The sequence below is a fragment of the Candida jiufengensis genome (genome assembly GCF_024610255.1).
Source record: "Candida jiufengensis strain CBS 10846 chromosome Unknown scaffold5, whole genome shotgun sequence".
Classification (NCBI taxonomy): domain Eukaryota; kingdom Fungi; phylum Ascomycota; class Pichiomycetes; order Serinales; family Debaryomycetaceae; genus Lodderomyces; species Lodderomyces jiufengensis.
This window is the reverse complement of record NW_026261558.1, coordinates 1013764-1041630: the sequence shown is the minus strand read 5'-3', so window position 1 is coordinate 1041630 and position 27867 is coordinate 1013764. Positions and strand designations below refer to the sequence as shown.

Here is a 27867-nt window from a genome sequence, read left to right as displayed (position 1 = left end):
AATTGTTCTTTACACAAACTTAAAAGATTTTATTTACGGAACACAAAATTGGTGTTTTTTACGAAAGCCGCTGTACCTACTTAATTTTATTATACTTTTGGTATTTATCCGATACTATTAAAATACAAATTATTATTTTACTTTGCTACTTTTATTAAACTTCAAATATCTAAACAAAATAAATCAACGGTTTTACTTTTCATCAACTCTATTTATATCCAGAACGGTATCATTACCATCATCAACGCCTTTTGATGGTTTTGGTAAATATAATTCATCAAATTTTTCCATTCTTTTTTTCCACCATTTTCTACTATCTTTTCTATTAATCTCTTCTAGATATAAATCATCATCATCTTCATCATCATCTTCTTGCTGATCATTTTGCAATGATTCTTCATTATATACTTTAAAATCTCCATGTAAATCTAATTGCTTTGGAGATTTTGTCATTGTCATTTCAATTTCATTATTGTTTTTATAAATTTTATACTTACTTCCCAAATTCAAGTCTTTCAAAACAATTTCTCTTGTTCTACCCAATGATTCAATATCACCAACTCTATCTATTGTATCTTCCAATAATTGATCAAAATGTGGCTGTGATGCAATTTCATGAAATGCTCTCATCATTGGTACACTATCTGCTCTTACTCTTGATTCAGAATCTATTGTGAAAATATTTAAATTATCATATCTTTGAATATAATCATTTCTAGTTTGTATTTGTCTTGCTCTCCATAAAGGTAATTCAGGTAAATGATGATCAACATAAGGAGATTTCTGATTTGTGATAATCATATTCATTCTTTGTCTATCCATTTCAACAAATTCTCTCATCAATAACATTGCACTAGTTGAAAATTTACCACTCTCCATAACATCATCATCCATATCCATTCCTAATAAACCACATTGGTTTAAAAACCAAGTCTTTTCTCGATCAATTATTTCATGGCATGCTTTTATTATATCTTTATGTCTTGCAACTTGTGTTATATGTTGTGGTCTACCACCAATTAGATCATAAACTGCATTACATACATCAGTTGTTAATATTTCATCCTTTGGGAAAAATCTATGTCTTATAAATTTTAATGCACTTAAAGTTTCAATTCTAGAAAAATCTCTCACATTTATTAATTCCAATCTTGTACCTAATTGTTTTAATTTTTCATAAACCCAATAGTCATCAGAGTTGAAAACAACTGTTAATAATCCTGACCCACTTAGCAGTTCAGATTTTTGTTGTAGTAACTCCAATAATTTTGCTCCTTCTTCATTTTCTTTAATTAAATGGGCATTGTTTATAATCATAATCAATGGACGTTTATATTCTCCAACTCTTCTGATAGCTAGTTCTTCTAATTTACTAAAAGCTCTTTCAATATCTAATAATGCCGTTGTATCTCTTGGACCTCTTATTGAAAATAAACTACCAAGATACATTTCATTAAATGAATAATTTAAAGCTTTACCAAGTCTAAACCTAAAACTTTCTTCATCTCTTGAAGCATCCAATATAACAACATTGAATCCCTCAACTTTTTTAATAGCTTCAGTTAATAAACTCAGTTTACCAGTTCCCTTCTCACCAATAATTAAAAAATATCTACCAATAATTTTTCCAGCAATAATGTCATCAAGTAACTGTTGTTGAGGTCTTTTAACCCAATGTTCTTTAAAAATTTCTAAATCTGAATTATGATTTTGTAATTTTGAATACATTATAACTTCTGAATCTGGATCTTTTTTTTCAAATGCTTCATTCATTTGTCTTAATACATGTTCATTATAAAATATGTGATATAAATAACCTGCTAATGCTAATATACCTATGGAAGATATTGTTATACCCATTGTTTCAACACATTTCATTAAAAATGATTTAAATCTTTCAAATTTTGAGCTTTTTTCATCTTTCTTGGAGTTTTTCTGATCTTTTTTATTATTTTCTTCATCATTATTATCATCTTCTTTTATTTCCTCAACAATGTTCTCTATTATTTGATGAATATGTAATTTTGAATTTGAATTGAAGTGTCTTAATATTGAACCTTGTAGTGGTTCGGACTGAATAAAGTGATGACTATTCGGTACAATTCCCCATCTAAGTGAGCTGAACCTTAACTGATGTCGGAGTTTTACTCTACTTATCCGTATCATCTATTTGATTTCAAAGCTAAGTTCAATGTATATTACTAAACATGAAATTTTCAAATTTATATTTTAATAATTACTGTAATAATTTATGGAATTATGTCAAAATAGATTGGTAGCAATAACTTTTGTGTACATTAAGATTAAAAACATAAATTATTTCTTTTTCGTCCAGCTGGATTTAAAATAACTCTTTTCCTATCTGTGCAAATGATATTTTTCTCGTTGAAATTATTTTGCACTGATTTATATTCATGCAAAGAATTGATACAAGATTCATAATTCCAGCTCGTCAAAGTTGAATATTTTTTAGGGATCTAAGCTTGATCAAATGTCAATTCTAACTTAAATTTAGATTACAATCGAGATTTTTACAACTAAAAATTGTTGTATGAATTTATTGAATCTTTTTGGTTATCTATAAATGATAAGACTGGTTTAAGTAAAGTTTATGACAATCGATTTTGAGGGATATAAGCCAATGTCTACTTCGAATGGTGATATAAGCTTAAGGGTGGGCATTTATGACGTATTCTCCTATTGGTAGTAAATGTTGGCCAATTTTTAACATGGAAGGAGTTCTTTTAGATTGTTCGAATAATAAAAACGAAATGGCAATTAAATTGAATATTCAAGTGAATTTCTGATATTGGAACTATGTGGTCATTAACTTTTCTTTAATTTAATCAAAGGAAACTTTTCCATCAATTTCGATAAATTTGAAAATAAACATGACAAAATGAAACTATCTTTATAATATTTCATTATTAGGTTGTTATAAGCATCAAGAGAAGGGAAACATATTTTGATTATAGCATCATTACAATAGGGGTTCACTGCGTTATGATTTTTTCAGTGTTTTTACTTGAACAAGATTTTTAAATTTCGTTTTGGGGTCTTCAATGGAGATTTTTACAAATATTTTAATTTTGTAAGAATTTATTGAGATTCTTGAAGAAAACGTTTTAATTTTGATTTTTGTTTGTATATGATGGATTGTTCTATTGACGGGTACTTAACAAATAATACACTTTTTATACTAAGTCGAATCACATTTGTTATGTTCTTCGTTTATATAAACTTATTCAATTTTCCAATTAATTTTTTTCTAGCGATTAAATTGAATCCCAAAAAAATATTATAGTCCACATGGAGCATCTCCATTGATATGGTTTACTATTGTTTGTCCTTTTTTCAATGATATTTTTGTTGATGAAAGATTAATTACTCGTACACACAAACCAATGTCTTGATTAAGTCTTGAAGAGTTTTCAAACTTAAGTACACTATTCTGTTCAAGAACCATTTGTTATGTTATGTGTTTGATAGCGACTAAGAATATCAGCTATTATCACTTTAGCAGCTGGAATATAGTTATATTCTTTAGTAATTTTATTATCAATTGGATTTTAATTACAATTCTTACAACTTGTTTGTATCGAATTGATTGAGTTCATATCTGAGTAATAATATTGTTGCTATTAGAGTATTGAGAAGTGATTTCGAATTGACTTGTGGTCGATGTATACTTCCATTTGCTTTCCAATTGAATAATGTATTGTGTATTATGTATTGTTAATTTGTTTTCAGTTGTAGAAATTTGCTCTTGAAATATCCCTGTGGTCATTTAACCAAATACCACAACATGAGGTATCTCTTAAATTTTAGCATCTTCCTCGTTGGCCCAAGTCAATGCTATTTGAATATTGTAGCTACAAATTGTGATCATGTCTTGAAATTAATTCATGTCATAAAATTTAATAGGACGTCAAAAATTTTTTATAGCTTTAACAATGAAAAAAATTTAATAACTAAATCTTTTCATCCAACATGATTTATTATTTGTTTGATATGGTCATATTTGATTTTTGACTAAAAACAAATTGTTGAATAAATTGAAAGCAAATTATAGATGGTTTCTTAAACTTAGATTACAATCAAGATTTATACAACCATCAATGTTGTATAAATTTATTGAATTTAGTAAATGATTATTAATTTTTATTAATATCAATTTAAGAAAGATTTACATATGCTAGACAGTTAGTGGTGGAAGAACGATTTACATGTGTAAATTCTTGGTCACTATAACGGCTGTCATGAGCATTTGTGATGGAGTTTGAGGGACCATTAACTGTCTCAAGATTTGCTTCTTTTCCTCAGGTATTCCATGTCCTTATGTACCTACCGTATGTCCTAAAAAATTTGGGAAGCCAAAATAGTTTAAACTTGATTTAATACTACCCCTTTAATATTATAAAAATCTGCAATGTTTTCAAATATGAAATACGTGATAAATTTTGGATGCTCATACCAGAATCAAGTTAAAGATTTACGTTTGATTTATTTTGGTTGACTATTAATCCTTGCGTCATTTGGTTTGTATGTGTGAACCCATCTGGAGCTTATTATATTTTCCTGACCTCGCTTACACTTTTCGTTCTTGAGGTTTTCAATCAAGATTTTTACAAATAAATTAATTTTGTAAGAATTTATTGGGATTCTCGAAAAAAACGTTATGTTTGTTTTAATCACAAGGTTTGATTCAGGGATGATAACTTTTAGAGATTGACGCTCTGTCTTCGCAATGTTGAATTCGAGGATCACAAAATTTTTATTGCATGATATCTGTAATTCATAAAATTAAAATCACCTGCTATTATGTATTTCCAAGATTTTTGAGTTTGTTGATATTCCTTTTTGTAATGACTTTAATATTTTATTGGATTTTAATTACGATTTATACAATTTGTTTGTATTAATTGATTGAATTTATGTTTTGAAAAATAATAAAGTCTACTACAAGAAATTTTGGACCAACAAGATATTCTTCTCAATGTTGTTTAATTTTCTGTAAACTTCGATATAGTTAATTGTGTTGTGTTTTATGTATTGTGTATTATGTATTAGAGAACATAAGAAGCTGTAGAACTGGACTCTTAGGAAAAAAAAGAAATTACATTTGGATAATTATAATCATTAGTTCGTATATTCGTAAAGTCATGAAAATTTGGTAATGAACAACTTTTGACCTATAACTTACCAGTATGGTTGTTGGAAATATGTACTTGCTCCGTGTTCTTCTACTATTGTATCGTTATTCACTTCATTACACATATTGACATTTAATTTTTCTTGTCGCTGTAATTCCAATTGAGCTTGAATCATCATATTTATAGTTTTTTGGTGTACTTCTGTATGGATCTTGGTTAATTGTACTTTCTTACTTCGTATTGGTGAAGAAGGTATAAAATTGTAAGTTTGTAATGTTGATTGTATTGGTGAGGATGATAAAGTCTGTGAGTTTGTAGATGAGCATGTTGAATTTGAAGACAAATAGTTGTAATCTGTATTTTCTGAATCTAGTTGTCTTTTTCTACTCATTATATGGGTTGTGTGCTAAGTCTTGTTTGTTTTGTTGAAAGATATGATTTTGATAAATTGATTGCAAAAGGTAAATAAATAAAAAAAATAAATTTGTAACAGCATTTTCGCGTTTCACTTTCTGAATTATCATTTCAAAAATTATAATATTTTATATTATTCAGATTTACATCATCGTAGTTTCCACAAAATCAATAGATCAGTTTTGATAATTATCATCAACTACAAAAATATCATCCTCGATTTATTCCTCCAATCAGTAACATAATAACAATCGTTATGACACTTCGGAAAAAAATTCAGGGAAAACATATTAAACACAGTCCAAATATAAAACTACAAACAGAAACACAGTTCAATTCAACATTCTTGGTAAAATCATCAACTCCATACATATCAGCCCTTAAAAAGATAAGTAAAATGTTATCAAAATTCGAAAAATCCAAAAACTTAAATAATTTAAATTCATCAAACTATAATAAAAAATATCAAAATGAGAATTATAAAAAAGTCAAATATATTACTGTGAAAGGAATGGGCAAAACTATAGAAAAAACATTGAAAATAGCAATGAATTATCAAAATGATCAAAATTATAAAGTTGATATTTTAACTGGTTCAGTACAAGTATTAGATGAATTTGAGAAAAGTCATACAAGTCAAATTGATTCAATTGAAGATGCTGTTGATAACACTATTTGCACTAAAGATTCTATTGAAGAAAATCATTTTGATGGACCTGAAAGGGAATATCAAAAGAGAATGGTTAGTTATGTTGAAGCAAGGGTTTGGTTGAAACGTGAATAATACGTTTTTACACTCATAATGCATTGAGCATGTCAGATTGTTCAGGATTGCAATTCAATTGAAAAAAAAAAAGGAGACACTAAGAAACCCAATGAAGCCAGTGGCAAATTTACTGTCGTACAAATGTACACAAATACTACTGCATGGCTACTTGGTAGATACAAGTAAGAAGTCTGATTCTATAAGTTGAGGTCATTAATTCATTACTGATACAAAAAGGAGAAGAAGCTAACTAGTTTTTATAATTCTATTACATTCATCACCATTTATTAAGTGCATCAATTGTTTTTACACCTTCTTTTCTTCTCTCCATTCTTACTAATTTGTCCATTCGTTTCCAGTTTTATTTGCTCTTCTTCTTGATTAATCCTTTCCAAACATCTTTGTCGAATATTATATAAATCAACAATATGTCTTTCAATTTTATTACTAATTCTTTGTCTTCTAGATTCTAAACTTAAATTAATCTTCATAGTCTCACCAATTACATCTAAATCCACTTGAAATAATTTTTCACCAATTTTACATATCTCCAAACACTTTTCCCAATCTCTGTTGTAGTATGCTTTTTCACATCCGTGTAATAATTTAACTCTATTAATCTTTTGGGTTGGATCTAGCTGTTTATCAAAGATTTCTTCGTATAGCCAATTTTCCGTATTGATTTGAGGTCCTGATTCATTCCATAGTTTTAATTGGTGTTGATATTCCTCTTCTGTCTGTGGTTTTCTTTGTTTATTGGTTTTAGATTGTTGTGGTAAATAATCAGTATCATCGTCTTCTTCTTCGTTGTCTTTTGGTTTTATTTCTTCTTTTTTATTCTGTCGTATTAACTCTTCATCTATATTTAATGATTGTAGATTCTCATTTAATTCATTGTTTTCTTTTGGTAAAGACATATATCGAAAATAAGTTAAGGGTAATCTAATCTTTATAGATCTGGTTGCAATTTTTGATATTTTGATGAGATGGATCATACTAAAACTAAGTAACAAAATACTTTTTTTTCAAGATGCGCTCCAAATTAAATTCCGCTCCATAATAATTATTTTATCAATAGAATACATTTGAAACCTCAAACGTATTCAAACTCATCTTTCAACTATATAAGCCGGTGTAACATCGAAACTAATACTACTTTTGCAATAGTTCAGCGGGGTCAAAGTTGAATTTTATGATTTTTCTGAGTAATATGCTAAAAGTATAATTTTCTTTAATTTGGCAACAATAATTTTTTAAATTTGTAGGACTCACAAATAAGGTGCTAAGTTCAAAAATTAATGACTTTCTTATTTTTAGAGAATTAGTTTTGGACCAAAAAATGCCTACATGCAATGAAATTCGAGTAAGAAATTAAAGTACTTCAAAGACTTCAATATAATCAAAGGAACAACGCGTAAAAAGGGTTTTATGTATTCACAATTTCGCTTGAATCTGATTATTCAAAGATTTGGTGTCTATATCTTTTATCAGTTCAAACAATTGTCAGCATAACTGACAATAAAAATTAAATAGTTTAGACGATCCATTCACAAAACCCGAATAATTAAATAGTAGTCGTATGTCCAGATTTTTCCCTTATTAGTCAAATTACTTCATCGTAAAATTAATTTTAAATAATAAAAAATTCTACCTGAGAATTTCAGGTTAATTCAGGTAATAGATTTACAATATGTTTTTATATAAAGTTTACATTTCCGGGAATAAAGGGTTCATAACTTCAAGCTAATTATTTAATTGCTTGCTTCTGGTTAAACCGATAAATGAAAATGTTCTAGATATCTAGAGAGTGTGATTCAACAAGAAGACTTTGAAGTACATTGAAAACCACGTTATTTGTATCTCTGTTATTACTTTCTTCACCCAAATTTAACATATAATAAAGAAATAAAATGCATTATAATAAATACGAGAATTAAAATATGTAAGTAAAGTACGATAGTAATTAAAAAATTGATGTTACGTTTGATCTAGAATTAACGTGCATTAAAATATTCTCGTTAATTTTATTATTAATTTACGAATACAAAAAAATTGAATTAGTATTAATCTACTCTAACTTATAACTGGAGCATTTCAAGACTTCAATCTAATAGACTTTTTTAATCTCACTGGTACAGTGAGTAGTGTGCACGGTATATTAGTTCTTCCGCTTCTTTTTGTTTAAACCTCACACTGTCATTTTCCTGGGAAGTTAAAAACTGATAGAGTATGCAAACAATAACTTGATAATAATATCAGCATATATTTCAATATCTCTCGCTCAAGGATAATCAAACAAAAAAACCAAAACTCATTAACAGTCAGGCTAAATCTTTCGTATCATTGCACCTTCAAGCACTAATAAAAAATTTAAAAATAAATACGTAAAAAATAAAAAATAGAAGAAAGAATATAATATTGAGAAACAAAAAAAAAACCGTTTATTTTTGTACCTTAATTAACCGAATGTGAAATTTTTACAAAAAGGGTTTTATTTTTTGAGCTTATTAAAATAATATTTAAAATTTTTTTTACAGTCAATAATAAAATAACAGCACAACAATAATAAAAAAAATTCAAAAGTTAAATCATACATTTACCAAAGACACAAAGTCATAATTCAAAATCAATTATTTGTATTTTTTTTGTGACGTCATTTAAAACTGTTTTGTCCCTAATCGAATTTTATTTGTGCTTTTTTTTTGACAGACAGGGGATGTATCAAATTCAAAATTTACGGTGTAGTATAGTGATCAATTTCGTCATATTGATGAGTATTATAATTTTAATCACCGAACGAATGGTAATTTAAAAAGCAAAATCCTGAAATAAGGTTTTTTCAGATACGATACATATAAGTGGCAAAAAATCTGTTTATTGTCTTTCAAATATGCGGTTTCTCCGAGGATAATTTGATTTTATAGTATAACTGCAATTATTGTATACAGTATTCACATTATCATGTAAGTTCTTTTGAATCTATTGTATTCAAAACAGTTGAAAAAATTTCGTATTTTTGAGCGAAATTAAAAAATTTGGAGAATTATGCTGGAGTTAAAATTTGGGGTTTTTGGAGATCCTTTAATTTGAAAAAAATGATTTTCAAAATTATTTACATGGCTTTTGTTATTAGTACTTGCTCTAAGTTCGCTTATCCTTTATATTTTAAATCTTACAAATAATTTTAATATTTAGTTTAAAAATTTCCTATGATATCATAATTTTTTCAATTTTTATTTTTTAAACTTTTTTAGACGATTTAAACTTTTTTTTGATTTTAATTTTATTTTTATTAGTAGATTGAATGACAAATCCGTAAAAATGATAATACTTATTCGAACAATAAACTGATCACTTATTTTATTTACTACTCAATTCCCATTTGAAAAATGTCATATAAGTTATTGTCTTGTTTTACTTTTGATCTTTCCAACGGTTTAAAAGAAAACAATAAAAATCTTATAATAAAAAATACATATGAATTAATTTTCCAATTTAATTTAAATTTTACGAGATGGAGAAATAAAAAATTAAAATATTTTTAAATAATAGAATTATAAAAAGTTTAAATTTATGTATACTTTGATACATTGATTTGAAATTTACGGATGAAGCATTTTGATTTTACTAGTCATTTTTGAAAGATCAAGTCAATGAAGTCAAAAAATATAGCAATTACTTAGGTAAAACGATAAAAGAAAGCAATGATTCTATATACTTAATATTTAATTTTTTAGTTAAATATGTAGTATTTATTAATTCTTTTTAAGGGGACAATTCTAAATAAGAGCTTGATTATTTTACACTACCTATTTGATTATTCAAGATTCGTAATGTAATAGTATTATTGAAGTTAGTTAATAGCTTTTGAATCTTTAGTAATAATGATTGAAAAATTTATTACGAGAATCAATAATATATATAAAAAGTACAATTGTATTCTAAACAAAGAAATAAATAAAAATAGGTTATAAAAAGTATTAGACTAATATTAAGATTTCTAAAACAATAACTTTTATTTTTAAATTTAAGGTACAACACAGCCATCATTTTTTGGAAAGTGAAAAATTGAGAGTAATTTATGGATAAAACAAATTAATATTTATAGTATATTATTGTTTTATATATTTGAAAAGTATCTTCCAAGTAAATTAATGTCATAAATTCTGATGGCAAATGTTATTATTAAATATTTATTTATATAAAATTCATCGTAAATTCATAGAAATATAATTCTTTTTACAAATAAAAATAATAAGATCATTTTTTAATTTTTTTTTTTTATTTTTTTTATTTTTTAATTTATTTTTTTTATTACGAGAAATTTTTATTTTTTATTTTGTTATTGCTGCGTAAAATATATTGTACTATATGCAGTATTTAATATGAATAAATTTCGTAAATTCTTGTAAAAATTAAAAAAAATTAAAATTAAAATTTAAGAGAGAATAAAATTACTGTATATAAAATTTGAGTTATATACAGTATTTGAATTATATACAGTATTTTGTATGATGATAAATTATTTTTATTTTTTATTTTTTATTTTTTATTTTTTATTTTTTATTTTATTTTTTTATTTTTATGTCATACATTTTTTTTAATATTTTTAATATTTTTATTCTCAATAAGTTGTTGTTGTTAATTAAATATATAAGTTGAAGGATTATACAATATTATTAAATAATAGAAAATTAAAACAACTAAACATAGATTTACTCAAAAGAAAAAAGAGAGAGAGAGAATAATTAATTCTAAAAATTAATTTTATAATATTAATAATATTATTATTTATTATTTAATTGAGAAAAATCAAAAAATCACATTTTTTAAATTTCATTTCTTTATTTGTTTTTTGAATTTTACTCATTCATTCATTCATATAATTTTTTTCTTCTTTATAAAAGTCATATTTTAATAATTAATCAAAATAAATCTCAATTCATTTTCAAAATTATATTCTTTTACTTTGGTTCATTCAATATTAGATATTTAAATAATTCTAAATAATTTACGATACGAAATATCACAAGTACTAAAAAAATAATATTATTACACATCACCGTAAAATTCTATTATTTATTTATTTACAAATATTAAATCAGAATTTTTAAGTTTTTCTCATCATCATTCCAATTTAAAACCAATTATTAATTTATTGATTACAATTAATTTTAATTAAAAATTTAGTGTCAATGATAAGTTTCCTTATTAGTTTATCTTTTCTAATATAGTCTTTTATCAATTTATTATTAATTATTAAGATTTACAATCATAATCAATACAAATCAAATATATATTAATTTTTTTTACAACCAAATTTTATATACATTCATATACTTAGATCAAATAGCTTTTAATTAGTTTCCCCTCATGATGGATATATACAATAAAGCATTAAGAAATCCTGATCCTCCAAGGAAACATTCAACTGGTACCAATACTAGTACAACTCAAGCAACTAACAATTCATCACCTTATTCAAATCCAAATATAAATTCAAGAAATCCAAGTATAATATCTAATCAATCACAAATTCCACATTTTACAACATCATTACCTTCATTAAATCAACAACAACAACAACAACAACCATCAACTTCAACTTTACAACCAATACAATCTATATTACCAATTCAACAACAAAATCAATTATTACAACAACAACAACAGCTACATCAACCATCCATGTCCCTACCACCTCCAAATCAACTTCAACCTCCTCCTCCTCCACCACCTCATTATTTACAACAACAACAACAACAACAACATTTAATGCCTAATCCAAATTATATAGCGTCAGCAATACATCAATCAACTACTCCTCCAACTAATATTTATCAACAACAACAATTAGATAGATCGCCATTATCACCCAATTTAAGCCAACAACACTCACAAGAATTAAAAGAATCATCAGCAGCAGCAGCAGCAAGAAAAAAGAAAAATCTGAGAAGAAAACATAGGAACTCACATTTAGGTTGTGGAACATGTAAAAAAAGAAGAATAAAATGTGATGAAACTTTACCATCATGTTTAAATTGTTTAAAAGGTAAATTACATTGTGCTTATTTAAATTTAGATAATAATGCAAGATCTGCTTTAAGAATGGCTCAATATAATCAAAATATAAGACAAGAAAAAATTGAAGTTAATAAATCAATGGATGATCCAAATAATCAATTACAACAACCCCCTCAAGGATTGGGGATAAATCAACAACATCCAAATTTAAGTCCAAGATTATCAATATTACAGCAACAACAACAACAACAACAACAACAACAGCAGCAGCAACAACAACAACATCCACAACAGCAACCACAATTACAAACTATACAAACCGCAAATGGTCCAATGGTCACTTTACCAGGTGGTTCAATTATTCCTGCAGGGTTTCCAGCAACTAATGGTGTTGGTGCACCATCAATAAGTCCATCATTTATGAGTCAACCAGCTCCACCAAATCAACAACCACAAATTGTTCAATCCGCTTATGGTCCACTAGTTCCAATAATGACAAATAATGGTACTATAGTTTATGCTCCAACATCTTCTTTATCAACTCAACCTGCACCACCTCAAGTTTTACAACAACAACCATCAATAATACAACAACAACCTCCACAACAACAACAACAACAACAACAGCCACAAATACAACAAATTCCTCCACATCAACCACCACAAAAACAACCATCATTAACTCCAATAACTTCGACAGCAGCAAGTGCAGCAGTGATGGCATCTCAAAATATACCAATAAAACAAATTCAACAACAACAACAACAACCAAAAGCACAAGAAGAAATCAAAAGATCATCAATAGCGTCAATATCATCACCACCAACAAATAATGATCAAAAACTACCATCTTTACCTATCCCAATCCCACAAATTAATATACAACAAACTCCAACAATAACATCACAACCTTCATCATTACCAAATAGTTTAAAAAGTTTAACATCACCAAAATTAAAAAATGGTGGTGGATTTTCACCAACTAATACAGCAACTACATCAACATCACCAATCTTACCAAATATTTCACAATTCACAAATAAAACTCATGAAATAGATGATAAATTACCAAGACAAGAATCAGTTACAAATATAAGTTCATTAAGTATAAAAGAGCAGGAACAACAAAATTTACTTAAACAAGAGAAGCAAAAAAGTGAAGAAAAAGAAGAAAACAAACTTAGTGATTCAAAAACTGAAACAAAAGATATTAAGTTACCATCTATTAGCAATTTAAAAACTGGTACTGGTAATAATGAAGAAGAAAAAGTTTCGATTTCAAAATTAATTACTTAATTTTATTTAGTTGGGCAATTTAGTTTGTTGTATAATAAAAATTATTAACTTATTTATTTATTTATTCATCTTTTCGGAATTAATAGTCTGTAATATTATATCGATTTTTCGTTCTTAAACTTCTCCTTTCCGCCCGACTAAACATAACTTCAACTTCTAAATGTTATGAATAATGTAAAATTTACATAAATTTAATAATAAAGTCAAAATGTGTCAGAAAATTTATTCGTCGCGACAAAATTTCATGACTTAAATTCTTTTACAAGAAGATTTGAAAATTTAATTTATAAAAGGTAAAATATATCAATTGCTCAGTAACTAGTCAAACCCAACAACCAATGTCAGAAATATTCCCCAAACAGATAACATACTGTCAAGTATGTACATTTCCACCAGAATTCTGTGAATACGGAGCATCAATAACTCAATGTATAACATCATTAAAACAAACAAATCCAGAATTATATTCAAAATTATACGGTTCTAGTACCTCAAATGAAGACGAAACAACAACTGATGCTTTATCAAATTTAAATATTTCCGATAAAGATCTTTTAAAAAAACAACAAAAGGAAACTTTAAAACAACAGAAAGAATTAGAGAAAAAACAAAATTCTAAAATTACTATAAAGAGAATAGAAAGAAATAAAAAAAAACATATTATATCAATATCTGGGTTGGAGGTTTTTAATATAGATTCTAAAAAATTAGCTAAAACTTTTGCATCAAAATTTGCTACTGGTACATCAGTTATAAAGAATGCTGAAAAAAAAGATGAGATTTTGGTACAAGGTGATGTAAGTGATGAAGCTAAAGAATATATTGAAAGTTTGTTAAAACAACAAGCTGGATTAGAAGATGTTAAAGTTGAACAAATTGATGATAAGAAAAAAATCAAAAAACAAGCTATTGGTGGTGGAGGTGGAGCACCAGGTTCGAAATAATTTACAGCATAATTAAACGATTATAATAAATTAAGTTAAAATTAAAATTAAATAAAGTATTTTGCTAACTTTTCTTCTCTTATTTAAACACTTAAATTACAAACTTCAAAATTTCTAACAGGTCTTAAATCTTCTAAATCAATACATTTCCATAATGAACGAGTTAATAATATTTTATCATCAATAATTTCATAAATTTTACTCAAGAAATACCAAATTTCAATATTATTTTGTCCCATTGGCCAACTTAATGAATATTGTTCCAACAAGTTTTTAATACGAATTATACCTGCATCTATATCTTTTGTTGATATAAATATGGAATTTTTTGGATCATCATCAATTAAAAATAATTTAGATAATCCAATAATTACAGATCCTAATTCAATTGATTGATTATATTTTGAACTAGCATTTGTTGAAATTAATGTTTCTAATGATTTTTCAAAATTTTGTAATGATAAAAATTTTTTAGATTTACAATTTAAATAACCTCTTGCTATCCAAATTTTAACATTTGATTCATATACTATTTCTGCTTCATTAATACATTGTTCACATTCTTCATATAATCCACATTTTAAAAAAATATTTGATGTCCATAACCATATATCTTGTAAAATTTTTCTTTCTATTAAATTATCAGTATGTGGTTGTTGTTGTGGTTGACGTTGGTGTTGAATTGTAGCAGTTGGTTTCTCAGTAATTGGTTGTGATGTGATCAGTGTATCATGAGCAATTCCATTACCAAATTCTGGCTTCTTGATGTGATGAGGAGCAGTACTTGTTGATGAACCACCAGATGAAACTGTTTTTGTAGAAAATACTGAATCTCTTCTACCTAATAATGTTTCTCTTGTTGGAATCTTGGAAAATCTTTTTAATCTATCAACTGGATTATGACTATGTTTTTTAGTTGAAACTGAAGTTAAATTTTCACCATTTTGTTGTGGAAGTTTTTGTTGTTGTGGTGGTGCTGGTGGTGCTGGTTGAAATGGTACTTCTTTTTCATTAAGTGAGTTTGATTTAACTTTATTTAATTCATTTGGATCAATAAAACTTGGTCTATGTGACCATTTTTCATTTGAAGCAAATTGCCTTGAAGATAATGAACTTGATTGATTTAAATTAACATCAAATAATTCATGATATAATACAAATACTTCTGAAATATAATCAATCATATATTGAGATCCATGAATTGATTCTAATACAGCTAATTGAGTTAATTTTAATTGTAAAATCTCATATTTTGCTTCCAATGTTAATTTTATATCTCTTTGTTGATGTTTTAAAATATATAATCCTGAAATATTTAATGCTTTATTAATAAATTTTTCAGGTTCTCTAATCTTTAATTTTGGTGGGATATAACCATTTATTTTGGAATCAATTTGTCCGTTTCCATTTGTGAAATTATCAGGTAAAATATTATCATTAAAACCAGCTGGTTTTTCAATTTCATCATTATCATTGTTGAATGAAGTTATCAATAATACTAATAGATTCCAAGTTTTAAAAGATTCTGGATATTTCTTTAATATAAATTTACATAATTTTAATGATGGTTTTAATTGTGATATATTTGCTAATGATAATGCATACGTAAATAAGTATAATACATTACCAGTTGAATTAATAATTAATGAATTTTTATAATTTGATAAAACTTTTGAAACATTTGAATCTAATATAGTTTGATTTGGTGATTCATGTATCGATAAAAAACTGTAGTAGTAGCCAATTGAATGCCATGCTTTTGAAATCAATTCAATAAATTGTGATTGATCAGATTGTAAAACATTTAAATTATATTTTCTATACAAGAATGATAATGGGTTTTTATCACCTGCATAATTTTTATCATCATAAGTTAAATCAACCAATGAACTTAATTTATCAAGATATTTTTGTAATTCCAGTACAAATTTTTTCAAATTTTCTAAAACTAATGCTTCATCAGTATATTTGAATTTTTTAGTCTTTGCAAACGATTTTAATGGATTAAAATGTATTATACAAGTACTATAAGTATCAATAATTGATAAAATATCGTCAACATGACCCTCTTTTAATTCTTGATCTTTTTCAATATATGCAATGTAAGTATTAAATGCAGCTAAAGCTTCATCATATTCATTTAAATCAATTAATGTATAAATAAAATTTGATAAAACAACTTTACTTTGGTATGTCTTTGTTGTTGCATCAATCAAAAATTTTTTACTTAATGATGGTTTGAAAATTGCTAAATTAAAAGGAACATAACTCAAAGATTCATATAAATTGTTTATAAAATCATTTACTTGATTATTTGTATCAGCTGCATCTGGAAATTGAATTTTCAGGTGAATACATTCATTAATTTCAACATTTAAATATGAGGAATAATCAGCTTTAAAAGCTTTATTAATAACTAGTGATTGTTCTGGTCTTAACAAGAAATTTGAATAACTAATAATTGATAATTTGTTCTTATAAAATGGTAAATTTGATACATTGTTTACAAATGAAAATTGAATAGAACCATTTTTACTTAATACTACAGTTAAATTTTTAAATAATAAATCTAACCAATGATTTGCAATAACTTGAGATTTTGCAAATGGTTTATTAAAATGATTAAGGTATTGAAACCAAATTTCAATTTGTGGATGAATTGTACTTAAACCATATAAAGTATAAAATCTAACAGTTAAATATTGAATAAATTCTAAGGTATTGATTGAAACATTTAAATTTTTATTAACTTGATAAGTAACATTTATTGAATTTAAAATTTTATTCATTTCAATTAAATTCCCATCAAGATATAATAAATGTGAAATTAATACAGTATAATATAAATTTTCTTCATAAGTTCTATTTTCTTTATTATAATTAATATTAATTGAATTTGTATAATTAATTAATTGAATTAATTTTTCTTTTGGTGAATTAGAACCTTGATAATTTGTTATAGTTGTTAATTCCAATCCATTAAATTCATTATTAATTAACAATTGTAATTGATAATCGATAAATACTAATTGTTGAAATAAATTTTGACTTTCTTGAAATTGTAGTACATTTTTTGGAAAACATCCAAAATTTAATGTACTAATATATTTATCATTAATTGAATTTTCGATATACATAATGATAAGATTGTGAAAATTAAATTGGGTTTAAATAAAAAAATGAATGACTTTTTATAATACTTAAGATGAATTGAAAATATGTAAATTTTTTGTTAAAGGAATTTAAAAACTTATGTAATAATATATTTGGATATGAATAAATCTAATAAATATTTAAATAAAGAATGAGTGACAGAATTTATTTTGACTAATTAATCATTTAAATTAATTAAATAAATTGAATATAAAAATCTTGATCTAAAAAAAAGGGGAATTCAAGGATGAATAATAGAAATGAATTTATTGAAAATTAGTCCTAATGATTTAATGGAAAGGTTAATTATCTGCTGAGACTGATATCAAATATGATAAGATTGTGAAATTGTAATATAAACCAATTTGAATAAAATGATTCAATCTTTGGTTGTAAAAATAAAAATCAAGTAATTAAATTTGGTTGTAAAAAATTACAAAAATTAAATTGGAAATGTTGAAAATTTAAATATTAAATATTAATTTTTCTTTTTCTCTCTCTCTCTTTATAATTTTTGTCTTTTAATCTTTTTAATTATTTAACTAACGTTTGAAACTTTATTATTAATTTTACATTTTTAATTAATCAACAATATACCCCTTACAAATTAAAATCTTTATTTTAAAAGATCATCAAAATCTCTAATAAAACCCACCAATGATTCAATTATATATATATATCTTTGAATCTATATCTGAAACATATATCTAGACAATTAATAAAATTATCAGAGGATTGAAAAAACCAATCAGATGGTAGCTCATAGTTAATTAGAAATTAATTATTTGAAACATTACTTAATTAAGTAAATTATTATTAATAATTAATTAAGTAAAATAATTTAATCTTTAATTATAGTATAATAATAATAACAATTATTATTTGATTTGACAACTTTATTGATAAGATTATATTTTTCATACTGAATATGATATATAATAATATAACAATTACCGAGTCCAATTATATAACTTATATTATTATATATTATTTGACATAATTATTGTTTATGTAAATTAATATTTGATATATTTATTATTTATTATATAATCAAAAGTCTAGTTTAATATATATTGATGCGAGGTTAAATGTCAAATGAATTATTTATAATTAATTAGCCATATCTTAATTGTCTTAGTTTGAATTTGAGCTCTTAACCAAATACGTTAACTCTCAGGGTTTATGTTTCGAGGTATTCAATATACTTATTTACTTCATATTTTAATTAACATGGTTCTTTTGGATGTATAAAATTTTTCACAGCTTCTAACTATTAAAAATTATTCAATAAATATGAAAAATTTCAATAATTGATTTTGTGTGGGGTAAGAAGAAGAAGAAGAAAAAAAAAAAAACTTTAAGTAACACTCAGTTAATAAAAATATGAAGATAATTTGTCTAATTTAGTCATTGGGAAAATAAGAGTTGTATTTCAATTACAATTTGGTTGCAATTCTAATGCAAATTAATGCAAAAGAAATAAACAATTTAAGGGGTCCAAATTTCTAATGATTTCAAGGTATCTTTATTTTAAATGATGGTGGAAAAACAAAACTAATAAAATTAAATCTTTGTGTTAAAACCGAATACTAAAAAATTATTTCCGTATCATACATTTTGTGTTTTATTAAATAAGGACAGCATAAATCTTTCTGAAACAATTAATAATACAATAAGGTATATGTAAGAAGAAAGGATTATTATTTTATTCAGAAAAAACTTAAATCTATGTAGAGCTTTATAGACAAATGAGTAAATGAACTTACAAAATGAATGAAACTTTATTTGTTTGAATAGATGGAATTAAAAGTTTTATATTAGCAGTTTATTATGTACAGTTTTACTTTCCCTTTTAACATCTTTCAAAGACTTTATATAACCCAGGTAAATCAGCAATTTGAATAATATCTCTTTGTAGATTCTTTGTTGCCAAAAATTGCTTTTTGATTTCTGGAAATAAAATATTTTCCAATTGATTTTCTAATTCATTTCTTTTGGCTTCAATTTCTTCTTTTGTTTCTTCACCTTCTTCAGTTTCATTAAAAGGTTCAGGTAAATAAAGTAATGCAATTTGTCTTAATATACCATGTAAACAAGATTTTTCATTTTCATAATTTATTTTAGTTCCTAATCTATAAATGAAAAATGGTAATTTTTTAAAATCTGGTTTAATTTTAGGTAATATCATTGGTATAGTTTTTAAATTTTTATTATTGTCAATTATAATTTGAAAATATTCTTCATACATTTCTTTCATATTCATTATATTTTCAATAACTTCTTCCATTGGTATTAAATCTGATTTTAATTTATAAATTGGTTTTAAAATTTCTTTTAAATTTATTGGTTCATCAAATTGAATTTCTCCAAAATTACTAAATTCATTTAATGAAATTTGATAATAAAATTCTAACAATACAGAAGCATAATCACATAAGAATAATTTAACATCATATTGGAAACAACATAATCTTTTTAATGGATCTATTATGCCAACAAATACTGCATGATTGAAAATATTAGTTAATGATTTATCAACAAATTCTGATAATTCTTGTTTTAAAGTATTTATTGAATCTAAATTTACTGTAACTTGTGATCTTTGTGAATTTATTTCTATTTGTTGAGATTGAGTTGAGGTAAGGTCAGGTTTTAGGGTAGATGAAGTTTCTTGGGTTATTGAATTATTTTCTGTAAATGTGAAATCTTTTAAAGATTCTTTTTGTAATGGTTGTGACGGTCTTACTAAGAATGGATTAATTTTAGATTGATTAGCATCAACTCTAACTAGTTTATTCTCTTGCCTATATTTTTTCAAAGGTTGATTTTTAAATTCATCAATTTTTTCTTCATCTAATTCATATGAGTTTCTTTTATTTACAATAGTTTGAGTCTTAAATTTTCTTGAGGTATCAACACTTGATAATATTCCATGAATTTTACCAACTATTAATTCAATAATTTCTTCTTCATTCAAAAATCTAACTTCTCTTTTTGTTGGATGAATGTTGACATCTAAATTTTCTGATTTTATTTGTAAACTAATATAAAAAAATGGATGACTACCCTTTGGTAAAAAAAATTGGAAAATGGAGTTTATTGCTCTTTTTAATGGATCACAAGAAACTAATCTATGATTTATAAAAATTATAGGTTGGATTTTCTTTTTGTTGTTATAATTTGCATTTGTAATAGCTCCTGATACTTTTAATAATCCAATATCTTCAGTAGTTGTATCTTGATCAAATGTAATATCCAATAACTCATTGGCAATACTTGAACCATAAACTATACGAATTCTTTCTTTTAATGGTAAATTAGCTCTAGTATTTAATTGATGTAAAGGATCACCAAATTTTTTACAAGAAAATCCAACATGTTCAGTATGAACAGCATATCTCCCTACAATATCTAAAATTTTAGCAAATTCATCACTTTTACTTTTTAAACCTTTAAATCTTGAAGGTAAATTATAAAATAAATCTTCAACTATTAATTGAGTACCATCTCGTCCAGCGATTGGTTTTGGTTCAATATCTTTTATTGATGATTTAAAACTTGAATTACATAATCTACCATTCATATAATACGCTTTATAAGCTAAGTTAGAATTTTTGGTTTTGGTAATAACTGATAATTTTGAAATATGAGATATACTACTTAATGCTTCACCACGAAATCCATAAGTTTGAATAGTTTCTAAATCTTCAAATTTTGCTAATTTTGAAGTTGTAAATCTTTCACAAAGTAAATGTAAATCCTCTTTGTTGATTCCAGTTCCATTATCTGTAATTTGTAGTAATTTTAATCCACCTTCTTTTACAACTATTTCTATATTTGTTGATTTTGCATCTATTGAATTTTCTAACATTTCTTTTAATGCATTAGCTGGTTGAATTATAATTTCTCCTGCAGCTATCTTGTTTATAACCGATTCATCTAATTTATGAATCCTTTTGTTTTCATTACTCATTTTAGACACATTTTATAAATTTTGTTAGTGTCTGGTTGATGCTATCTGATAACTATTTGAATTTGCAACGCTTTTTAATTTTAAAAAAGGAAACGCGTATTAATATAATAAATTTTAATTTTTTAGTTTTTTGTGAATCAATTTTATACACCATAATATTTATCCTATATCAGATATCAAACACATAACATTACAACATCTACTTAGTTGATCAACTTTAATAGAATCATATACAATATAGACATTCACAACAAAACCATTTAATATACTTATTCCAAAAGTCGCCGCTTACCATCATCAAAATGTCAGCAACACAAACACAAGTTGAGACTCAACCATTAAGAAAACATCTGAAACAAGAACATTTCGATTCTTATGGAAGTTTAGGTAAAAAAGTTAAAAACAGCTTCAAAAGAGCTGCTGCAGGTGAAGCATCAGAATTATCAATAAATTATATAGATGAAATTAAAGAATTATATCAAAATTTAGAAAAAGAAAAAGTAAGAGATACAAAAATACATTTAGAAGATAGTGAAGTATTTAGAGATGTTTCTGATTTTGCTGCTTTAAATGCAAGAAATTTAAGATTTGGTGATCATGGAATTTCATTAAATGATAAAGATGTATTTAAAAAATTAAAAAAATTCACAGCTACTGATGCATCATTATTGAAAAGAGAAGATGATGATATGGAAAATGGTGAAGATGAAGATGAAGAAGATGATTATATTGCAGATGAATATAATTTTAATACTATAAATTGGTTAAAATTAGGAGCATTATATTATCAAGTTAGTAAAAAACCAATTGCAGTTGAATTTTTAAATGGTCCATTAGCAAGTGAGAAAAGAAGAACAGCTCCAAGAACAAGAACTGTTGATGATACAAATAAGAATGGTTCTTCCACAACAGCAAGAGCAGTAGCAGCAAGTGATATAAATCAAGATGAAGAAAAAAACACAGCTCATATGGTAAGATTAGTTTATGATACATATTTAAAAAAGGATTCACAAGAAGAAATTAATTTTTATAAATTTTTCATTGATCCTTTTTCATTTGCACAATCAGTTGAAAATTTATTTTATACAAGTTTTTTGGTTAAAGATGGTAGATTGAAATTATATACAAGTACAACAACTGGTCATCCATGTATAAAAAGAGTTAGTTCAAAAGAATTAGCAGAATCAAAATTAGATAGTTCAAATTTATTATCTTCTCATCATATTGCAACTTTTAATTATGATGTTTGGCAAAATTTTATTGATGATTTTAATATTCAAGATTCTTTTTTGGGTCATAGAGATGAAGTTGAAGATCGAATGCCAATAGAAGATTTAAATGATTATAGCTAATTATAGCTCATTAAAATAAATATCTAATTCGTGTGCCTATATACATAATCTATAAATCTATTAATTTTTGTATTTACAAACTCTATTAATTTCATCATCATCAACTTTTACCCAAGACTCTACATTAAGTAAATTATTTAGTGGCCATTTTCTAATAGGTATAAAATTTAAATTTGTTTTTAATTTTAATTTTTCAAATATTTCCATACCTGCGTACCCAATCATTACTGCATTATCAGTACATAAAGATAAATCAGGGAAATGAAAACTTAATGGGTTTTCACCAATTTCCTTATGATTTAAATTATTGAATAATTTTTCTCTTAATCTACTATTCGCAGCAACTCCACCAGAACATACAAAATCTTTAACACCAATAAATTTCCCATCACTCCATCTATCCAATCCATGTTTTTTAAATGCTAAATTAATTCTATCGATAATATGATCAAAAATATATTCTTGAGTCTTGTATGCGATCATTCTTTTGATTTTGTCATCTTCAATAATTTTTGAATTTAAAAAATTCTTTTTGTACAGTTGAATATTACTCAAGAATTGAGCAAATGCAAATTGAATTAAATCATCTTGAAATTTCCCACTCTTGGGAGTTTGATAAGGCAAAGTTAGTTTGAAATTATATTTATTTGATAATCTTGTGTCCACTTGCAAATTTTCAAATTCTTTGATTTCCTCCGTTGGTATGTTCTTAATAAATTTTTCTAATTCTCTACCTAACATATTTCCATACATTCCTAATTCTCTTGCACACTTATCTAGCGAGTCCCCAACTGCTATATCACTTACATTTATAATTATTTCATGTTCAGATACGCTTTTCAGTAGTACTAACATAGTATGACCTCCACTACATAATAAACTCAAGAATGGGAAATTTGGTGGTTGTTTTTGCTCAGTCTCCTTAGTAGGTAAAAATGAAGTTAATAAATGTCCCAACATATGATGAACTCCAACTAATGGCACATTCCAAGCAACACTCAAACCTTTAGCAAATTCAGTTGAACTACTTAATGACCCAGCCATTCCTGGTCCTCGCGTGACACAAATTAAATCTGGTGGATTTGTAGCTGATAATTGGTGTTTGGAACAAAATTCAATACACATATTTGCAATAGTTGACATATGATAAGTATAAGCTGCTGTGGGCATTATCCCACCAACTGCTGCTGAGTTCAATGTTTTTTTGGTGTGATCTATTATAGTTGGTGTTTGATTTGGGTGTGTTCTTTCTAATAATGCAATACATGAATCATCACAAGATGATTCTATGGCTAGAACTTTATAATGCCTTATCGTGTTAACATTTTTGGATTTATGTAGTAGTTTTCTTAATGATAAGGATTTATAAAAATGTCCTTTATTTAGTAGTATCATATCATATTATAGTTCATAATTTTATTGTATTTGATACTGATTATATATTTAACTAGATTATTCACTAGTCTATTAAGACCTAAATAAAAAATATGAAACATCGTGAAAAAAATTTGATGCGAATATCTCGGAGATATTGATTATTCAAAAATACGGCTAAAATTGAAGGAACATTTGAAATGGTATAACTAGTCTTTCAAAGTTTAAGAGTCATTGAATTAATAAACTGAATATCAAATTTTACTCTCCGATTCTTAAGTTCTCGTAGTTGCCTATCAATCGATAGAGAAGTGCGTTTTGGTCCGTTTAAATGCTACATCCTATTTTATGGTTAGAAGAGAGAACAAAAAAATTCATTGTACAGAATTTTTTTTTTTTCAAAACATAAAATCAAATAACTAAACCAATTATACCCAATAAGATAATCCTAATAGAGGTCTTTTCTGCTCATTAAGGTGTCTAACAATCACAACTAATACAACTTTACTATCAAAGATCTTAAATTTTTGATCCATTCGTTTCACTGATCCACACAACATCTCAAAAAACTAATTGAGCCAATCAATTGCATGTATAATAATCATCAATTCAATATATAATAATTAATTAAAACAATTCTTCCATATGATATGTCACAAATTTTCACATCTTCGACAATACCGTTAACATTTGAACCTCATGATGGACATCATATACATAAAAAATCACATAAAGTTGGATCACCGACAGATCCAATGGAAGATGATCTTGAAAATAAAGCACCAATATGGCAATGTATGTTAGCAGGTGGATTTGGAGGTGTTGTGGGAGATAGTGTTATGCATTCATTAGATACTGTAAAAACGAGACAACAGAGTTATCCATTTAATTTAAAATATAAAAATATGATACCTGCTTATACAACTGTATTAAAAGAAGAAGGATTTTTTAGAGGTTTATATGGTGGTTATACACCAGCAGTATTAGGTTCATTCCCATCAACAGCAGCATTTTTTGGAACTTATGAATATACCAAAAGAAAAATGATTAATGATTTTCATATGAATGATACTTTATCATATTTTATAGCAGGATTATTAGGAGACTTAGCATCATCAATATTTTATGTACCATCAGAAGTTTTAAAAACAAGATTACAATTACAAGGAGCATATAATAATCCATACACCAGAGAATGTGGATATAATTATAAAGGTTTAATAAATGCAATAATACAAATATATAAAAAAGAAGGTTTTAAAACTTTCTTTTTTGGTTATAAAGAAACATTATTTAGAGATTTACCATTTAGTGCATTACAATTATCATTTTATGAAAAATTTAGACAATTAGCAATATATTATAATCATGATTCAACAAATTTATCAGTACCAGTTGAATTATTTACAGGAGCAGCAGCAGGAGGATTAGCAGGAGTGCTAACAACACCATTAGATGTTATAAAAACAAGAATTCAAACAGCAACTAATACATCAGATTTAAATAAAAACCTCAAAATTCCAATAAAATTTATAAATAATAATGAAACTTTAAGAGCATTAATATCAATTTATAAAAATGAAGGTATATTAGGAGCATTTAGTGGAGTTGGTCCAAGATTTATATGGACTGGTATACAAAGTTCCATAATGTTATTATTATATCAAATGTCATTAAAACAATTAGGTATAATATTTGGTAACGATAATAGAAGTTTAAAAGCATAATCAAAAAGATAAAAGATATAAATACTTTATAATAGAGTTGTATGTAAATAGATTTTAAATTTTAATAGACTTGAAGAAAGAATTTATATTGTTTGGAGCATTAACAAAGTAGTAATTTGTTTGTAAGTTCTGATACATTATTCTAATACAATTTGATGGTGGTGTTGAAGTAATATACTAAATGATGATACCTCTTATAAATTTTGATATATTACTTTTAGTTTTGTGTAATATTAGATGTTTTACCGTGGCATATGATTTTTTATTAAATTTTAATAATTCTAAATTTTTTTATTATGTGGGGAATAATAAAATTTAAAATTTCATACAAACATAACTTTCATTAAGATCTTATTACTACATTCAAACTAAAATTATCAATTCATAGTACTTCAAAATAACCAATCAATTGATCAATAATAATTCACCATGCCAAATACATTACATAAATCATATATTGAAAAATCAGTATGGAAACCAAATTTATTTGATGGAAAAGTTGTATTTGTAACAGGGGGAGCAGGTACTATATGTAGAGTTCAAACTGAAGCTTTAGTTTTATTAGGAGCTAATGCAGTTATATTGGGTAGAAATGTTGAAAAAACAGAACAAGCAGCAAAAGAAATTTCAGAATTAAGATCTGGTTCAAAAGTTTTAGGGTTAGGTAATGTTGATGTTAGAAAAATTGAAACTTTAGTATCTGCAGTTGAAACTACTTTAAAAGAATTAGGTAGAATTGATTATGTTATTGCTGGTGCTGCTGGTAATTTTTTGGCTGATTTTAATCATTTATCTGCAAATGCTTTTAAAACAGTTGTTGATATTGATTTATTAGGTTCATTTAATACTGTAAAAGCTACTTTTGAACAATTGAAAAAAAATAAAGGTTCAGTCATATTTGTAAGTGCTACATTACATTATACTGGTTTACCATTTCAATCTCATGTAAGTGCAGCAAAAGCAGGTGTTGATGCAATGATGAATGCAATGGCTATTGAATTAGGTCCAATAGGTATCAGATTAAATTGTATTGCTCCAGGTTTAATTGGTAATACAGAAGGTGGTGCAAGATTAAATCCTCCAACAAAAGTCCCATTACATGAAAGAGTTCCAATTGGTAGAATAGGTACTACTGAAGATATTGCTGATTCAACTGTTTATTTATTTTCACCTGCTTCTTCTTATGTTACTGGAACTATAAGTGTTGTTGATGGTGGATTGTGGCAAGTTGGTGGAATGTTGGGTGAATTATATCCTGATGTTGTTAAAATTCAAATGGAAGATCCAGAAGCTAAATTATAAGTTAAATATACGTTTTAATTATAGAATGATATTTTGCTCATTAGTATTACTTGATTGTGATACGAATTAATATTTCTTGAATTTATTTACAATCTTTCAAAAAAAGTCATCCGAATTTCTCATATGTTAAATAATAAATCATAAGCTCATATTTTGTCTTTAAGAATGTCACATTCTGCGTACTAATTTTTTATTCTTGGCCTGAGGCAAAATCAAAATTATAAAAAGAAAAGAATTTTCATGAAAAAGTAAAAATTAAATACCATTTTTCTTTCTATACCTAGAGAATTTCCTAGTCCCGTTAAAGACAATGCATAGCTGGTAATTTCGTCTTTGGCTGTGTTGTTGAGTTTTTCAATATATATCGTTGGTGCATATGAGTGATTATC

At 25.6% G+C, this 27867-nt stretch overlaps 12 protein-coding genes across 12 annotated transcripts; 6 read left to right on the top strand and 6 right to left on the bottom strand. All coding sequences in view use genetic code 12, as the record gives it.

Annotated features, from left to right (window-relative positions):
- Positions 1–192: 192 nt before the first annotated feature.
- Positions 193–2166, bottom strand: KGF54_001871 (uncharacterized protein; the record flags this gene model as incomplete). The annotated part of the gene is made up of 1 exon (XM_051762288.1): positions 193–2166. One exon carries the CDS (start codon positions 2164–2166, stop codon positions 193–195), a length of 1974 nt encoding a protein of 657 aa, XP_051621409.1.
- Positions 2167–5199: 3033 nt separating this feature from the next.
- On the bottom strand, positions 5200–5544 carry KGF54_001870 (uncharacterized protein; the record flags this gene model as incomplete). Its single annotated transcript, XM_051762287.1, has 1 exon — positions 5200–5544. One exon carries the CDS (start codon positions 5542–5544, stop codon positions 5200–5202), a length of 345 nt encoding a protein of 114 aa, XP_051621408.1.
- A 420-nt stretch (positions 5545–5964) lies between these two features.
- On the top strand, positions 5965–6351 carry KGF54_001869 (ribonuclease P/MRP protein subunit; the record flags this gene model as incomplete). Its single annotated transcript, XM_051762285.1, has 1 exon — positions 5965–6351. One exon carries the CDS (start codon positions 5965–5967, stop codon positions 6349–6351), a length of 387 nt encoding a protein of 128 aa, XP_051621407.1.
- Positions 6352–6629: 278 nt separating this feature from the next.
- Positions 6630–7250, bottom strand: KGF54_001868 (uncharacterized protein; the record flags this gene model as incomplete). The annotated part of the gene is made up of 1 exon (XM_051762284.1): positions 6630–7250. One exon carries the CDS (start codon positions 7248–7250, stop codon positions 6630–6632), a length of 621 nt encoding a protein of 206 aa, XP_051621406.1.
- Positions 7251–11709: 4459 nt separating this feature from the next.
- ZCF21 (Zcf21p) lies at positions 11710–13653 on the top strand (the record flags this gene model as incomplete). The annotated part of the gene is made up of 1 exon (XM_051762283.1): positions 11710–13653. The coding sequence occupies one exon, from the start codon at positions 11710–11712 to the stop codon at positions 13651–13653; it is 1944 nt and encodes a 647-aa protein (XP_051621405.1).
- Positions 13654–13991: 338 nt separating this feature from the next.
- KGF54_001866 (uncharacterized protein) lies at positions 13992–14597 on the top strand (the record flags this gene model as incomplete). Its single annotated transcript, XM_051762282.1, has 1 exon — positions 13992–14597. One exon carries the CDS (start codon positions 13992–13994, stop codon positions 14595–14597), a length of 606 nt encoding a protein of 201 aa, XP_051621404.1.
- An 83-nt stretch (positions 14598–14680) lies between these two features.
- On the bottom strand, positions 14681–17734 carry KGF54_001865 (uncharacterized protein; the record flags this gene model as incomplete). Its single annotated transcript, XM_051762281.1, has 1 exon — positions 14681–17734. The coding sequence occupies one exon, from the start codon at positions 17732–17734 to the stop codon at positions 14681–14683; it is 3054 nt and encodes a 1017-aa protein (XP_051621403.1).
- Positions 17735–19602: 1868 nt separating this feature from the next.
- Positions 19603–21723, bottom strand: MLH1 (mismatch repair ATPase; the record flags this gene model as incomplete). The annotated part of the gene is made up of 1 exon (XM_051762280.1): positions 19603–21723. One exon carries the CDS (start codon positions 21721–21723, stop codon positions 19603–19605), a length of 2121 nt encoding a protein of 706 aa, XP_051621402.1.
- A 302-nt stretch (positions 21724–22025) lies between these two features.
- On the top strand, positions 22026–23075 carry KGF54_001863 (Smc5-Smc6 complex subunit; the record flags this gene model as incomplete). Its single annotated transcript, XM_051762279.1, has 1 exon — positions 22026–23075. One exon carries the CDS (start codon positions 22026–22028, stop codon positions 23073–23075), a length of 1050 nt encoding a protein of 349 aa, XP_051621401.1.
- Positions 23076–23135: 60 nt separating this feature from the next.
- Positions 23136–24470, bottom strand: KGF54_001862 (putative N(6)-L-threonylcarbamoyladenine synthase; the record flags this gene model as incomplete). The annotated part of the gene is made up of 1 exon (XM_051762278.1): positions 23136–24470. The coding sequence occupies one exon, from the start codon at positions 24468–24470 to the stop codon at positions 23136–23138; it is 1335 nt and encodes a 444-aa protein (XP_051621400.1).
- A 629-nt stretch (positions 24471–25099) lies between these two features.
- On the top strand, positions 25100–26176 carry KGF54_001861 (uncharacterized protein; the record flags this gene model as incomplete). Its single annotated transcript, XM_051762277.1, has 1 exon — positions 25100–26176. The coding sequence occupies one exon, from the start codon at positions 25100–25102 to the stop codon at positions 26174–26176; it is 1077 nt and encodes a 358-aa protein (XP_051621399.1).
- A 429-nt stretch (positions 26177–26605) lies between these two features.
- Positions 26606–27478, top strand: SPS20 (Sps20p; the record flags this gene model as incomplete). Its single annotated transcript, XM_051762276.1, has 1 exon — positions 26606–27478. One exon carries the CDS (start codon positions 26606–26608, stop codon positions 27476–27478), a length of 873 nt encoding a protein of 290 aa, XP_051621398.1.
- Between the last annotated feature and the right edge of the window lie 389 nt (positions 27479–27867).